This window comes from Corvus cornix, chromosome 2 (assembly GCF_000738735.6).
Source record: "Corvus cornix cornix isolate S_Up_H32 chromosome 2, ASM73873v5, whole genome shotgun sequence".
Classification (NCBI taxonomy): Eukaryota; Metazoa; Chordata; class Aves; order Passeriformes; family Corvidae; genus Corvus; species Corvus cornix.
Window position 1 is genome coordinate 142,566,647 of NC_046333.1, and position 15,665 is coordinate 142,582,311.

At 45.5% G+C, this 15,665-nt stretch overlaps 1 protein-coding gene, 1 long non-coding RNA gene and 1 other non-coding gene across 4 annotated transcripts in view; 1 reads left to right on the forward strand and 2 right to left on the reverse strand.

Annotated features, from left to right (window-relative positions):
- Window positions 1–12,615, reverse strand: part of LOC109145363 — a 36,132-nt gene extending 23,517 nt beyond the window's left edge. Inside the window, exon 1 of the long non-coding RNA XR_002046689.3 lies at window positions 12,533–12,615. This is a non-coding gene — a long non-coding RNA (uncharacterized LOC109145363). The remainder of the gene's footprint in view (window positions 1–12,532) is intronic.
- Window positions 472–544, reverse strand: TRNAM-CAU. The gene has a single exon. It is a non-coding gene; the product is annotated as a tRNA-Met (tRNA).
- Window positions 1,112–14,703, forward strand: FAM83A (family with sequence similarity 83 member A). 2 transcript variants are annotated; one of them, XM_019289097.3, is made up of 6 exons: window positions 1,112–2,192; window positions 2,294–2,335; window positions 2,421–3,030; window positions 5,824–5,991; window positions 7,465–7,589; window positions 12,550–14,703. In XM_019289097.3, the coding sequence occupies exons 3-6, from the start codon at window positions 2,455–2,457 to the stop codon at window positions 13,094–13,096; spliced, it is 1,416 nt and encodes a 471-aa protein (XP_019144642.1). In that variant the 5' UTR covers window positions 1,112–2,192; window positions 2,294–2,335; window positions 2,421–2,454; the 3' UTR covers window positions 13,097–14,703. The 2 variants fall into 2 exon arrangements, with proteins under 2 accessions (XP_019144642.1, XP_010403107.2); XM_010404805.4 differs by lacking the exon at window positions 2,294–2,335 and having other exon boundaries at window positions 1,112–2,232.
- The last annotated feature ends 962 nt before the right edge of the window (window positions 14,704–15,665 follow it).

Below are 15,665 nucleotides of genomic sequence, written 5' to 3' on the forward strand. Positions count from 1 at the left end.
TAATAAACCTGCTGAGGTTTTGGCCTGCACCTTGGGCCATATGTGTATGTGATTATGGTTTGTAAAAACGCTGAAGCTGTAAATGTGCATAAACTGGAGTGTTTGTCGCACGCGGGGCCGGGGTCCTGCCGTGTCCCCACCGCAGCTCCTGGGCCCTGCCCGACCCCGGGTGTGCCCAGCCTGACCCCGGGTGTGCCCACTGCCCACCGCAGGAGCCACTTCCCCATCCCACACCCCTGTACGGGCTCGGAGGCTGAAAACCGTCTGCCAAAAGGTAGAACAGTCGCAGAAGTTCTTCCCGTGGGCCCAGCACCGGGACAGACAGGCCCTTGACCTGCAGCTGCCACTTCGGAAGTCACGACAGGCACGACGTGGAAGTGACCGGCGGCCTCCGAGCGCGGCGTCGTGCGGGTTTGTCGCTGCCAAAAGCGCGGGGGAGGCGGCCACGACCAAAAAAGCGCTGCCCGCCTTTGCCCCGTGTGAGGATCGAACTCACGACCTTCAGATTATGAGACTGACGCGCTACCTACTGCGCTAACGAGGCGGCTACACAAAACTTGTTCGTTTGGGCCCTCGATGCTGCCCACGACCTCGCTCCCCGCCGGGGCCGAGAGCGGACGCAGCGCGGCCCGGCCTCTCCTCTGCCCACACCGGGCGGGATCCTGTGCTGGCCGCGCGGGGGCTCGGCGTGATCATGTGGGACCGCAGGATGACAGCGGGGCTTCGCTAGGGTGACAGTGTGAGGCCCCACGGGATAACCTGTGAGAAGCCCCGCCGTGACCATGTGGGGGACCAGAGTGACCCTGAGCTCACATGGGTGACCATGAGAGAACCTGGCCGAGGCGGGGAGGGCCGTCCCTGGCCCCGATCGGCGTTGGCAGGGCACAGTCCTGCATGTCAGGGTAATTAGATGGCATAATTTTCGGCCTAATTGCGCAGAACAGGTCAGGAGATAATTAGTGACTTTCGGCCGCGTCTGGCAGCCGCGGGCGGATGTTGGGGGCGGAGGGAGGGACGGTGTAGATTTTAAAATCACCCCAGGAGCTCAGGACGGCCCCGCCACCGCCCCTCCTCGGCCCCACGTGGGTGTGTCCTGCCCCCCGTCGCTCCGGGATTAATATCCGAGCCATTTCGTACCCTTCTCTCTTTTCGTACATATTGTCTCATCCTTACGTGTAATTTTTTTTTTTCCCCACCACATAAGGCACCTGGCATAGACCCAGAATCTGTGAGGCCGCCCTGAAAAGCCGTCCCTGTGCGTCCCTGAAGGCAGCCGTGCTCCCGAGGGCAGGGCGGCGGGACCCTTTCCCTGCCCACACACGGCCTCAGCAGCCCTCACCCCTGCCAAGAGCCGCGGCCGGCACATCCCCTCGATCCCGCGCTCCCCTCTGCAGCCGTGGCACAGGGCTGCGTGGACACCGAGCTGCCGGGGCGAGGGCCAGCCCAGCCCGCGTGAGGGAAGTGTGTCACACGTGGCGCTGCAGCCAGGCACGCACACAGGAATGGGCTCCCGCCCGCCGCTCCTCGGTCAGACCAGCCCGGCTGCCCCCGGGCTCCGGCCTGTCACCCCGCTGCAACCCGCGCCTCCATGCACCTAATGACACAGCAAAGATCTGCCACGGGGACAACGTGACTCCAGGAGCTGCAGCCTGGGGAAAAAAAAAAAAAAAACAAAACAAAAACCAACCAAACAACCCTAAATGTGCACAATCAAGTGATGAGTGTTTGTATTTCTGATGCTTTGAGGCCAGCTCACAACCCTTCCTCCACGTAATATTCAGGATGTTTGGGAAGGGGTATTTTTCTTTTAATAGGATGGCGTAGTCACAAAGCTTTAAAGAAGTAAGTGAGTGAATCGGCTATGGTAATAGCAACATACTCCGTACGGGGCACAGTGACGAAGTTCACATCTATTTTTAAGCCTGCCTGGCAGCATGTAGGTGCAGAACAGAGCCCATGACCCTTTTTACTGTTCCGAAGCCATGGACATGGCTACTGTCTCTGTTGCAGTTCAACATCAGAGCTGGTTTTTCTCCCTAACGAATACTATGGGAAGACAGAGAAGCCTCAAGCTGTTTTGAAGATTGTGCAATGATGCTTGGGAGCCTACCTGCTTTTGCTTGAGTGCTTTCCTCACTCATATTTCACGGGATGCGGCAGGAAGGGAAATACAATCGAATCCGACAGCCGTGGTAAATTTGACTCGAATCCCTCGTATGCCCTGGGGCTGAGGTGGGTGCCTCTCAGATAAGCAATCTAATCAGCTTTGCACTTGTGTCCCATCTGGAAACAGATTGTTGCCGGAGTACACCACCACCTGAGAAGCAAGCTTCAGGTTTGTTTTGAAGGTAATTGTACAGACAAATTCAGGGAGTGTGAATTTGCCTGTGGTAATAAGATCTCTTTATTTTTATTCATAGTTAATTCGTTCAGCCGAGGCGATTTCATGCCAGAATGCAGTCCTCAAACAAGAAGGACGATTGCACTGCCTGTGGCACGCATATGCATGGTGCCTGCCCAGCAGATCGGCTGCTGCGACAAAGAGCCATGAACCACCCCAGACATATGGGCAAGATAAGGAAAAGGCTGGAGGATATCAAGAACCAGTCCCCGAAGTTGACAAAAGTGGATTTCAGCCACAACGAAAGCATAAGATTGGCCACCGACGCCTTCTTGGATGGTGGGACAGACTCTTACCTCGAAACTCTAAGCAAAGAGGGCGAGGTGGATTTCCTCTCCTCGGTGGAAGCTCAGTACATCAAGGATAACGCCAGGGAGTCTTATTATGCACAGGAGTCGCCAGCTGCCGACGGGGCAGCTGCGCCAAAGCAGAACGATGCCGGGTCACTGCCTTCAGGGACCTACTTCCCCACCATTTCTGACTGCAGTGAGCCGGCTCTGCTCCACACATGGATTACAGCAGAGAAGCCCTATTTAAAGGAAAAGTCCACCGCCACTGTGTATTTCCAAACAGAGAAGAACAGCAACATTAGAGACATCATACGCCGGTACATCCACAAGACCACTCAGGTATGGGGAGAGAATTGCTGTTCTCTCTGCACTTGGTTGTCTTCTTCCTCTTACAAAGCTCAAGTGAACATGGTGTTTAATCCAAGGCAGCCCTGTGTGCTGCAGTGTAGCTTTGCTCTAGAAAGTGGCTGTGAAGAAGCTGTTGAACACAGGCAGTGCTATTTTTTAATTTATTTTTCTTTTAAACTCACACCAACATTTTTCTATGTTGGTGCCTTAAAAAAAAGCATTCCCTCTTCTCTCTTCTAACCTCCCATTCTCCCAGTGGATTAAATGTGCTGTAGAAAGGGTGGATTGGCTCTGTCCCTTCTCATGTAGCCCCAGAAGAATGGTTTGATCTATTCAGACCACTGCACCATTAATGAAAATTAAGCCTAAGTGAGCTTTCAGCCATGGAACAATCCCAGTTGTTCAAGGGGATGTGGAAGATGTGGGTGAAGGGGAGGCCAAAGAAAGGCAGGTATGGCTGGTATGTCAGCAGCCATCCCCAGAGGAAGGAAATTATTCAGAAAATAGAGCTTTCATCCCTGATATGTTGCCTGTATCAGTTAAAATGTCATGTGGGGTCCATACAGAGACTCTGCAGTGTAACTTGGCACATGGGAAAGGTGCAGATGAGGACCCCTGGCTACATACAGGTGATGGGGGCCACAGAGGTGCCAGCCACAAGCCAAAGCCAGGCTGCCCACACTCTGGGAAACCAGAAACTGAGAAGCTGGAGGGGTGACAGAAATCTGTTGTCACGTGTGTTCTAGCAGCTCTTTTGTTTTCCTGGGGAAAAAAAAAAAAAGATACTTCAGGGCTGTATTTACCATCATCCAGGTGTTTTGCCTTTATATAAATTCAAAAGAGCAGCAGCAGTTTCACCCCGGAATGGTCAGGAGCCAAGCCAGGATGTAATAGTGCTGCCCAGCACAGGCTTCTGAGCCTCTGGAGCCAGAGGATTCCTTCCGCTTTGTTATTCCCTGCAAGGGCAGGTGCTGGGCCTGGTAACACAGAGCGTAATGGCAGGGGAGAAGGATCCCCGGTGGCAACTGCTCTCTCAAAGCCTACAAGTGCTTACTACATCAGGGGAATTATAGATCAGTCATTTCAAGTTGGAGGCATCAGAAAGATGCAGAAACAGAAGAAATGTCTCTGGAATAATAAAATACATATCAGGTAAAATATGAAGCCAGACCAATTTTCTGTCCCAAGAGAAGATAACTTGTAGGGGAAAAACTGGGAAATGTAATATAAACCTATGGTTCCCATGACCTTCTTAATCATCTAATTTACATTACAAGAGTGTGCTGAAGCAACACTAACAGTATAAATTTGTCAACTGCTTTTTGAGCACAGTTTGCCAATGGCACCAATTATTAATTAGCATCTGGTAAGGGTCCATCCTGGATAGCCTAGTATTTGATATATGCACTAAAAAATTAAATAACAGAATAAAGACTGTGTTTATGGATGATCTCAAACCGAAAGGGATTGGCAAGTGATACTACAATCTTAACACATTTGCGGAACTGGTGCAAATCATAAAATGAAATTTGGGCAAAAGAAATGAGAAGTACTGCAAGTAAGAGAGGAAAGGTGCAGAAATATAAATTGGGAACAGGTGGTGAAAAGCAGTACCAGAGAGAATGGTCTGGAGCTGGGTGTTAACAGAAGTGTGGATGTGAGATATTGGACATAATTGTGCTTACCTAGCCAAGGCAAAGCTCTTTCTGAAGCACCAGGCCTTGGCAGCTGGAGGAAGGTGTGGGATCCTCATGGCTCCACAAATAGTTTGGCTGCCTGAAGAGGATGCTGGCTGCACAGGATGTGCCTGGTCTTGTAGGATATCCTCATGGTGGCAAGGGGAATAAGCTTGCTGTTAGGTGTGGGCATAGGCTTTGGAGGAAGATGCAGTGCAAGCTGGCATCAAGTAGTAAGACAGATCTAGAGAGATGCTGTAAAGTTTGTTTTGATTGAAGGTAATATCCCATGAGCACAGTTATCAAAGGTTCCCTCTCCAGTCAGTGCAGAAACAAGCACCTCCTGAAGATGTCAGGTAACAGCTGGGCTAAACTGACCCCTCCCATGGGCAATAGCAGACATCACACAAGACAGCACTTTCTAGAATGGAACTGGTTTTATATCACATTTACAGTTCCCTTAATCCACACTGGCTGCAGGCTGTGCACTTAAATAGCTATCAGGGCTTTTATGCCGAGTCCTGAGACTTTTACACACTGTTCTGCCAGCTGTGAATTGGGGAGCATGGATGTGTGGTCAAATTGTAACAGTTAGTTTATAAATCAGTGTTTTTAAAAAGTTACAGATGGAGCTGATGATCAACAACAGGGTGAGGCTTTAAAGCCAAGGCTGTCCAGGTGTAAATCATAAAAGAGAAAGCATCATCCAGGGGTTCTTGCTGAATACATGTGGATTGTGACACCTAGTGAGCCGTTTGGCAAGGGCTATGGTCTTTTATTTTAGCTACATCCTTATTATTCTCCGATCAGTATTTCAATATATTTCCTAGTGCCGAAATCTCACCTACAAATTCATGGGTCATCTTGGGTTATATGTTGTGTGTTATATTGGCTTTATATGAGCAATAAAACAATGAAGCAATGTGTTTCATCAATTTTGTGATTCAGGCACTTAGGGAGAAAACCAGAAAAAATAACCACATATAACCGTGAATATTTGTGTTTACTGGAATACTTTTTTAAACAAATAAACTACATCACAGTATCCTCATAGCAATCTTAAGTTATATAAATTGACTCTGCTAATGCCTCTGCTCTTTTTCTGAAGGTGTTAGCTATCGTGATGGATGTGTTCACAGACACTGAGATTCTCTGTGACCTCCTGGAGGCAGCTAACAAGCGCATGGTCTTTGTCTACCTGCTGCTGGATCATGGCAGTATAGATCTTTTCTCGGAGATGTGCGACAAGTTGCAAATTTCTGAGGATCTATTCAAGGTACTGTGGCTCTGTGAAGCTCTTAGGCTGAGATTTGTCTGCCTAACTGCAGGCATTCTGAGCTAGAAGCATGGTTATGCTAGGGTCAATCCACCTTCTAATTAAAAGGGAGCAAGAGATTTCCTGAGGTAGCATTAGTGCACCCAGTTCCTCTTTGAAGATGCCTATGTTTTCCCACAGATATTATAGGAAGGTAGGCATTTCCATTAGGTCCCCAGATGAAACTAATCTTGGCCCCGAAGTCTTAAAGCAGAGCTTAAGTTTTCTAGTAGAGTTTCTAACATAAGCATTAGAGCTGCTTCTGTTTAATAGCTGTGCAGCAGCTGTGATCTGGCAGCCACAGGGAGATGGACAAAACTCTTTTGCATGGCCATAGCTGGGTTGTGCTGGGTGGTTTCTGATAAAATGTGTTAAAGCTCTCTTTTAAAGATACCGCCTGAAATTTAGCTGGCTGTTAGTTTAATCTGCCTTCATCTCTGTCAGAGGGAGCTGGCTTTAAAAGAACCCCTCCTAGGGATTATTTCAGTTGTTGCTTGAGATGCTGTAGAGCATCTGTGGCATCTCCCTGGGGATGGGTGATACTGCAGAGGCCACAGACCTCTGGAACAGCAGCTGTGGGCACACAGGAGACCTGAGGGCATCTTGCATGCACCAGACACCTGTTTTTCAACAGCTGAATTCCATCCTAAATATATAAAGAAGCTGAAATTATAATGCATGTTCATAACTGTTTGCATGCCTGTAAACCCTCACTCCTAAGGAAGAACAAGCCTGTGCTATTTATTGTAAGTCTGCTGCTACAGCACATAGGCTTCCACAACGTGCAAGTCAAATCCTTGGTGCCACTGATTCACTAAGGCCTTGATTCTGCAAAGTGTGTGTGTGGGCAGCAGTCAGGGCCTGAAAGGCACTGGCTCAGGTATGAGGACAGTGTAGAGCATCCCATGGGCCAAACCAACCTGCATCTCCCCTCACACGTGTACCTGCATCTGTTTCCAAAGGACAGCATTTGTCTGGGCTGCTCCAGAAGAGCAGCACATGTGTCCTTGCAGGCCCAGATGGATTGGAGGAGCAGAGGTTTTGCCCTGCTGTGTCGCGCCACAGCCAATGTAAATCAAGGGCGTACAGCTACAGCAAACTGTGCCGGGGGTGTCAGTGGAGGCAACAGGCTGCTCCCAGCTATGGACACATCCCACGCTCCTTTTGGCTGGGGTAGGGTCAGTTACGCAGCACAGCTCCACCTGCATGAGCGTCCATGCAGGTTTATATCCCCAGTGAAACAACTGAGCCTGTGGCGAGAGACCTTGGCTAGGTTTCCTCTGGACACAAACCTTCCAATATCACAGCAGAGTCCATGAAGAAACTTGATATTGGGGCAGTGAAGAGCTAAAGGCAGTGGGGGGGAAGGGCCCTCCCTGTCTGATTTTTAATTAAAAAGAAATGTAATACACTTAATTTTATTTTTATTTACAGAATATTTCAGTCCGCAGTGTTACTGGAGAGGTTTACTGTGCCAAATCAGGCAGGAAATTTTCAGGACAAATACAAGAAAAATTTCTTATATCTGACTGGAGATACGTGCTCTCTGGATCCTACAGGTGAGATAAGCCACTGCAGTTCATGTCTAGGTACTCTTCTATGATTTTTAATACTTCTTCCCAAAAAAGTGCCATGGAAATTTTTGTATGGGTAAGAAGCTTTAGTTTAACAAAAACCACCCCATGTTTTCAAATACCTGCCATTTTTCAAAAATCGACTTAACTTGCTTTAAAGGTGCTATTAGTTCTTTATGGAGCATGGGTTTTAATTTAAATGTTCAGAAACTAATGTAAACAACTTTGCCAGTGCAGCCCTGGGGCAAAAGTAGAAATGTGTACTGCTTAATATTATGCTTTCCTCATTGTTTGGGTTCTCAGATGGTGTGATCATGAGACATGATACATTTCTGTCTCCCTTGGGATCCCTTAATGTAGCATATGTCACTCAGTTTATCTGAGGATTTGTTCTTCATGTGACAAATTTAGTGATTAAAGGTAAAACAAATACTTCAGAGATTTACTGTTTTTCCTTGTGTTTCATTAATAGGTAGGCAGTATATATCTGTATAACTGCTGTACCTTCATTTTTTCCCTTTTAAAAAATTTTCTTTGTTTGTTTGTTTTGTTTGTGCTGCTATAATTATTTCAGGTAGTGGATATAGCATCTCAACAACTGAATTTTTAATTAAGATCCTAGATTCTCTGGTCAGGGAATTTCAGGAGACTCTGAGCTTGCATCAAATAAATGAAGTTTCTAAGCATCACGCCTACATAGATAAGTTTCACAAATGACCAAGTGTATCCTAGAAATCCAGGTACAAAAATACAAGAGGTGATTATTGAAATTAAAGGATGGGATTGTTTTTCTTAATCTCAATTTACGATTTGGAAGCTTAAATGCCTCTGGTCTGATAAAACTGTGCCACCAGGAAGATTACAGAACTATAGTAAGGAAGGAAAAGGTGAATATGTGGAGTTGGGCTGCAGGAGCTCAGACGTACACAAAGACAGGCATCCACTTTTCATTCCATTTCCAAATGAACCATCAGACAAAAATGAGTGGACACTCAGGGCTGGGGTTTTTTTATTGACTGTTCTTTTGTTTTCTTGTTACTTTGGGTGTTTTTTAATCCCTCATCAAAGATGTGTTGAAATGCAACAGCAGATTTGTATAGAGTAGAAGTGAAGGACATGTGGCAGAAGGACAGAACAAAATCTATTTTCTTTGAGCAAGAAGCTTCCTTTTGACTTCTCTTTCAATACCAAAAAAACTAAAAACACTTGAAGTCCTGTGCAGTCACTTCGGTCTTTCTCTACTGCTGTTGAAAATCTTCTAATATCAAGAACCTTGTCAAACTACGTAATTCCATATCCAGCAAGCAAACAGAGGGTGGTGAAGAACAAGTCTATTTAAAACTATAAAAAAATATTTAACTTCAGCATGCTCAGCACCAGTTCGCAATTCACATGGATTATGGCCGACTATCAGTATGTGGTATTTCTTGCTAGCTCTCACTTTATTAATCTGAAAGATTTTTGTTATGCCTAAATCTTATCCACCAATCTCTTCAGGTATAAACAAGAATGATATTGAGTGAAACAGACCCAAACTCTTCTGCAATGCATTTGCTGGAAATCACATTGGAGTAGATCTTAAAACTGATACAAAGATTTTAAAATACAACACCAAATTTCACCTAAGCGCTGAGCTCTGCATGATGTTGTAGTAGTGGTGGGGGGAACAGGCTGAGGAAATAAAATAGCCCTTCAGAACATACTGCTCTAAAAGGGACCTGTCTCACTGTTTCACAAAGTTTTTCAGGACAGAATATATTTGCCTAATGGATAACAAAGACTGAAGCCCAGCAATTAATTAGAGGCAAAGGAACCACCCCTGAGTCTGTGACATCTCCAGCTCTGGAGTGTTTTTTAAAAGAACATTAAAAAAATCACTGCTTGGGTCACTGTGGGTGTGGTCCTGCTGCATGGGGCAGACTGCAGATGAGAAGCTTCTGAAGGCTGTTCACACACGTTAGCAGAAGTGCAGGCATGAGTGGTTTAAGTTACAGTTTTACTCTCAATTTTTATTGCCAATGTCTATGGTGAGGGGTTAGGATGCAGTATTTCTTTTTGCTGTCTCTATGTCACTCTATCTTGTCCTATGATAACTGTTATTCTGGTTTTTGTAATGAATTTGAAATTAGATAGTGCATGAACTCAGCATTCCTAAGGAAGGCAAAATGAGAACAGCAGAAAGCACAGACCTTGAACCCCAGGGCTGTATCTCCGTGGCTGCTACTCTGAATGCCACTGGCCTCTTCTAAGTCAGTAACAACTAACATGGACATGCTTTGCCAGGAGCATGAGTTCAGGTGGGACAGGTTTCTCCCACACAGGTTATCCACCAGCAGGCAATACTAACATGTAGGTTAACCCAAATCTGAGCCCAGCTGAAAACCCCAGTCCTGCCTTCTGTTTCAGATTCCATGTGGATGTGCTGCATGTTGCTGCAGCACTGCAAACACAGGGATGAGAACATCCCCAGTAAACTGCAGCTCCAGCAATGCAGAGGACACTCTTTATAAATAACAAGTCCAGCGCTGAACAGGAGAGGTGGGATTTGATTGAGACAATCATAAATGAGAGGCTCCATAACAGGACATAGGACAAAGCTCTGGAAAGATGGCTGAGAAGTATCTATCGATGACTGAATTTGTGATACAGCGTTGGCCCCAAGCCAGGCATCATTTCTTTGTGCTTTCTCTTCTTTTGATGGGCCTCAATCAAAAAAGCTTGGGAGAAAAATGATCCCTCTGGGCAGGTGATGACAATAACAGACTTCTCTGAGCCTGTCCCAAAAGAGGACTCAGAATTGTAAACTAAGGAGCAAAACATGGCCTAAAACCTAAACAATGCATTTTCTCTTCGAATTAAGCCAATGAAAACCTGTTAAGTCTTTTATGCCAAATTCTGTTTTGTTCTCCAGCAAAGTGCACAGAATGTAAATTGCTGTGACGCACTACACGACAAGTCCACAATCATTTGTTTAAAATCACAAGTATCTTACCTTGTAACTTTGAGCTGACCCATTTGCCATCAGTTCCTGGAGACTCTCTGGGCTATTCATTAGTTCTAACTTTCTCTGTTTACAGAGATCCACAAACTAGTATTTGTCCGTCGGGTACTTCAGGAAGTTACATGTAGGAGTAAATTATCAAAATTCTGCAGAATAGGATTTTTCCTCTAGTTTTGTTAGGCTTTTAAAAGCCATTTACATGCGTAATTGATTTTTATTTCTGTCTAAATTTTCTTTTATAAACTAGGTGTATCTCTACTGCATAAAGTATAAATATGCCACTTTAGACCTCAGCCCTTTCATGAGTTTGTAACCTTCAGTGTAGGTATCCTAGAATAACTGTGTGCATTTTTGTATTTATTCTTGACCAGTTGTCTCTTTAACAGTTAGATGAAGGACATACAAAGGTTTAGAGAGCACTGCTTAGTGAATAAAGGCAATGTTGAACTGGCAGAGCAGATGTTATGCACCCAGCAGGGAGTTAGCTTGCTGTGCTCTTTACCTTGGTTTCCAAGGTTTTGTCCATATTTAGAATGATTTGAACACAGTGGATGAGAAGTACCTGTATTCTGGGACCTTACTGGGTGTTTTCATGTCCAATCATAAAATGTACAGTATATATTTAATTTTAGGTGCCCAGTGGCATTGAACTACTAATTTCTTCACTCCTCCCCTTGCTCCTGAAGCAACAGTATAAAACCACTGTGTACCTCAAACCCAACTCTCTTTAGGAGTACTCTGGACAAGCAGATGTAAATTGTCTGTCTTACTGCCTCAGTATCAGCTCAGGCTGTCAGTCCCACTGAGCTTCACAGGAGTTTTATCAAAACATGACAAGAAATTATTTTAAGTGCACACACCTACAGCCAAATCTGGCTCTCAGCAGTCCTGGTGCAAATCCAGCGTAGCTAATAAAGTCACGCTGGAATAACCATGGCAGAGTTTTACCAACATAGGATAACCCCAGGTTCAAATCCACTGCTGCTCTGTATCCTCTGCTGCACAGCTCAAGCCTTGGTCAGCTCAGGGAGTAATTACATTTCATTCTCTCAACTGTGTTCATTTTATTGGTGCTGCTGCTGCTCAGACATGGCAGCCTGCACAACACAATCAAGCTGGCTTGCGGTTTTGTAAAAGCACAAATTTCTGTTTGCTGAGTGGATTAGGGAAGCACATAAAAGAAAAATAATTTAAAAGCTGTGGGTTATCCTAAAGTGTGTCTCTGGACTAAAACTATTGTGGCATTTCTCCCTTACTTTATAGCAAAGTATTACACTTATTTTTGGAAATGCTGTAGGAAATATTTATAATTTAATTTTCTCTGAAGAAAATAAGGTGTGGCAGCTGTTTTGTGATGTGGGACATGACAGGAAGGTTGGGGTTTTATGTGTTCCTCTTGATCAATGCAGAAAGATTATGGAAAAATGAAAACAAAGGATGGTTCTTTTTTCCTAGTCTTTTTGAAGTCACTTGGAGTGGCTGAGAGTTACCAAGTGGCATGGCATGCTGCTGGGTACAAGGTACAGTTTATGTGTGTGCAGATAAGACATGGCAAGACCTGAATTTAAGCACTGTGCATGGAAGAGAGGTCCCCAAAAGAGGGGTCTAAACTCCTTTCCATGGAACAGACACCCAAACCTTGGGTGTTGTATCTGACGTTTATCCCTGCAGTGGATCTGGATCACCACTCGCTTTAGGGGGTTGCATAACTTTACAAGGTTTCTTGAAGGTTTTAGAGGCAGCTGCAATAACAAAGATTGATCCAAGTCAGAGAGCACTGATGTGAACTGACCTGAAATTCAACTGCGACACCATCTTCATCCTGTGTTTAGACAAGAAGCTTCAGCAGTAAAACACATTTGCCTTTCGCATCACCCCTGCGGGGGATCTGCAGTTCCTCATGGCCGGCGTTAACTCTAACCCTTACCTTGTCTCTGCTTCCAGCTTCACGTGGTTGTGTGGCCAGGTTCACCGCAACCTCCTCTCCAAGTTCACGGGCCAGGTCGTGGAGCTGTTCGACGAGGAGTTCCGGCACCTGTACGCGCTGTCCAAGCCCGTGCGGGGCCCCAAGTCCCCGCCGCGCAGCCTCCCCTTCCTGTTCAGCAGGAGCTGGGCCCCCCCACGCAGCCTCCCCTTCAGCGACGAGGAAAGCGCCAACACCCTCTCCGACCCCTTCAGCAGCCTCTCAGCTGGCAGCACCCACCAGAGCAAGCAGACCCCAAGAAATCTCATATTCAACAGCAACTTCACCCCCCAGTCACCTCTCCACCGAGTCAATTCCTTCCACAGCTATGTCTCATTCACTCCCCCGCCTCTACAGAAGGCCATCCAGCCTAGCTACTATCAACCACACTACATGGCCGAAAACTCCACAGTTCCCTATAACAACATGAACATTTACAGACCTATAAGGCTCAGGCAAGAGGAACCAAACAGGACAGGGTTAAGCTCATCCTGGAGATGCCTTCACAAAGCTAACCTGTTTGCATAATAACCACCTTGTTTGGAAATGTAAGTAAATGTAGTGAGGACCTGTTTAGCAATCGCTTGTGTACTGATGAATATAGAAATTCGGTATAATACAAATGAGGATAATTTCAAGCCTCTTGTTTTGTTGCTTATGGATGCTTCATTTCCCTGATTAAAAAGCCGAGGCTGCTAATGTGTGAACCTCAGGTGCATCAGGATCCCAGGAAGAACACATCTGAATAATGCTGCTCACAGTGCAACTGCTGCTGCCTATCACCTGCCCCTGGCAGCATATTTGTGTACCAGAAGGATAGTAACTGTTTTTCTTATGTCCAGGCAACTGAAAGGGGAAAAGGCACAGTTTATTACTATGCATTTTATGCACTTAAATAAGGAGACTGAATGCTGCTATTTCTGTGGCAAACAGATGTGCTGGCAGCAGCAGGCTACCTTTGTTCTGTCATCAAACCTTAATCTTGATTTCGGGGGACTCCCTTCAGGCTGGCAGGGAAGCACAGGTCCTGCCATAGCACTGTCTCAGAGCTCTCTCTGCTTGAGCTGCACAGCAAGGATGGCTGTTCCCAAGGATTATTAGGAAGGGTACCCGTAACATGGACTGAGACCAACATTACAGAAGACACCTTACATTCACAGTACGTTCACTTCCACTCGTCAGCAACACAGGTGTGTCCCAGCACACTTGGTTACAAACCTCCAATCCTACCAGCTCAGGGCAACTTTCCTTATTGCAGAGCAGCTGTGAAGGTTCAGACTGGAAAATGAAGCTGAGTTAAAGAAGCAAAGTCCTACTAGTAACACACCAGGACTGAGTTCCAATTCATTTAATTGCACATGGATCTTTGCAGTTGTCTCTGTGGTCATCTGATTGAACATGAAGTTAGAGACATTGCCGAGTTCTTCATGGCCTCTAATTTTTAAAGATAAACCGGGTGTCTGTAGTGCCCATGGACTAGTTAAAAAGGGAGTCACAGTGGTTCAGCAGCTTGAACCAAACCAGAAAAACCTTCTGCCAAATAATCCATGAAAACTAAGGAAGCTTCTGTAAGCAAAAGTAAGAAAATTCATGAAACAAAGGATTTCTGTCCAAAGTTACCAAGATGCCTAACAGCTGTTGATTTATCAGTACATATTTTTTCTTCCACACCCGCTTTGTATCATCTTTCATCTGTCTGCAACAGAAAACAGAACCCTAAACACACTTGCACTTTTGGCCTGTTTTCCTTGACTTCTCACCTGCTCAAAATGGAATACAATTTAATTATGTAGACTGTGGATGATGAAAATTGTATGCAGGTGAAGAAGGTTTCTCATCCTTGGAAGAGCAATCATTTTGGAAGCATACCTGTAAAGTTTTAAAGAACATTATGAAAGGTACAGGATGGACACATCCTGCTCTAGCTTCAGTATGGGTGTTTTAACCAGTAATACCAAATTTTGGAGTCCATAATAATAATCAACTATTGCATATAATTGTAAATTCTGTACATAGCAACATTTTTTGGATTCCTTGGGGAGAAGGGAAATTTGATTTTCATGCCTATGATAATTCTACTTAATTATCTGAATATAGCAACCATTCAAATAAAAGAGAATACTTTTTTCTTCATATTCTCTTGCTCTGTACACCTTACTCTCTTCTCTTTCAAAAGCTGAATGAGTCCCATGTAGTCAAAGCCCAGATGAAGAAGAAACATATTTTGTTTCTTCTGAAATCAACAAGAACTGAATTAAAGTGTCCTAACAGAGTAATTAAGATTTTCCTTCTAAATGTGATTCAGTTCACTGATCCTGTTGTGGCCCAGCTGGGGTGGTACAGAGGGGGATGTGGGGAGAAGTTTGTAGACCTTCATTTCCTCAGACCATGCATGAAGGATCTCTTTTCATCTCTGTGGGCCAAGACAGTTTGCCTAAAAAAGTTTTGGAGAACACAGCTAATGAATAGTAGGTAAGGGTCAAGCTAGTAATCCAGAAGGACCACTGTGAGTTAATTTCAGCTGGATGAGGAAAACAGCTTGTGTTGGTTCAGACAACATCTGAACTTGAACATCAAGTGAATGAAATTTCAGTCTTGACGGAAAACAGTCAGTTTACAATTTCAGCAATGAGTAATGCTAAAAATCCTAACAGGTCCCCACAAGCATGATCACTTAGTGATAAAGGGCAGCATGTCTATAGACAGCTGCAGAAACTGTCATGAAGGCCATGGCAGGTGCTGACCTGCCCTGTCCATCTGCGGCAAGGGAAGGGCTCAGATAAACTCTGCTACCACACCATGCACCCTCCTCAAGTCTGAGGATGACGGCAAGCTGAATGCTGCGAGTCACTTGAGGGAAGGGATGTTGTCCAGAAGGAACTGGACAGGTTGGAGGCCCGCGTGAACCCCATGAAGTTCAGCAAGGTCAAGTGCAAAGTCCTGCACCTGGGCTGGGGCAGTCCACAGTACCTGTGCAGAGTGGGGGCTGAATAGACTGAGGGCAGCCCAGAGGAGAACTTGGGAATACTGGTGGATGGTTTAGTGGACATGAGCTGTCACCGTGCATGCACAGCCTAGAAGGCCAAATGTGCCCTGG

Bases quoted from the DNA above. Each gene is read 5' to 3' on its own strand.
- FAM83A (XM_010404805.4), top strand. From the start codon at position 2,455: ATGCAGTCCTCAAACAAGAAGGACGATTGCACTGCCTGTGGCACGCAT. The intron at 3,031-5,823 runs GTATGGGGAGAG...CTTTTTCTGAAG, and splicing joins ACATCCACAAGACCACTCAG to GTGTTAGCTATCGTGATGGA. The intron at 7,590-12,549 runs GTGAGATAAGCC...CTCTGCTTCCAG, and splicing joins GTGCTCTCTGGATCCTACAG to CTTCACGTGGTTGTGTGGCC.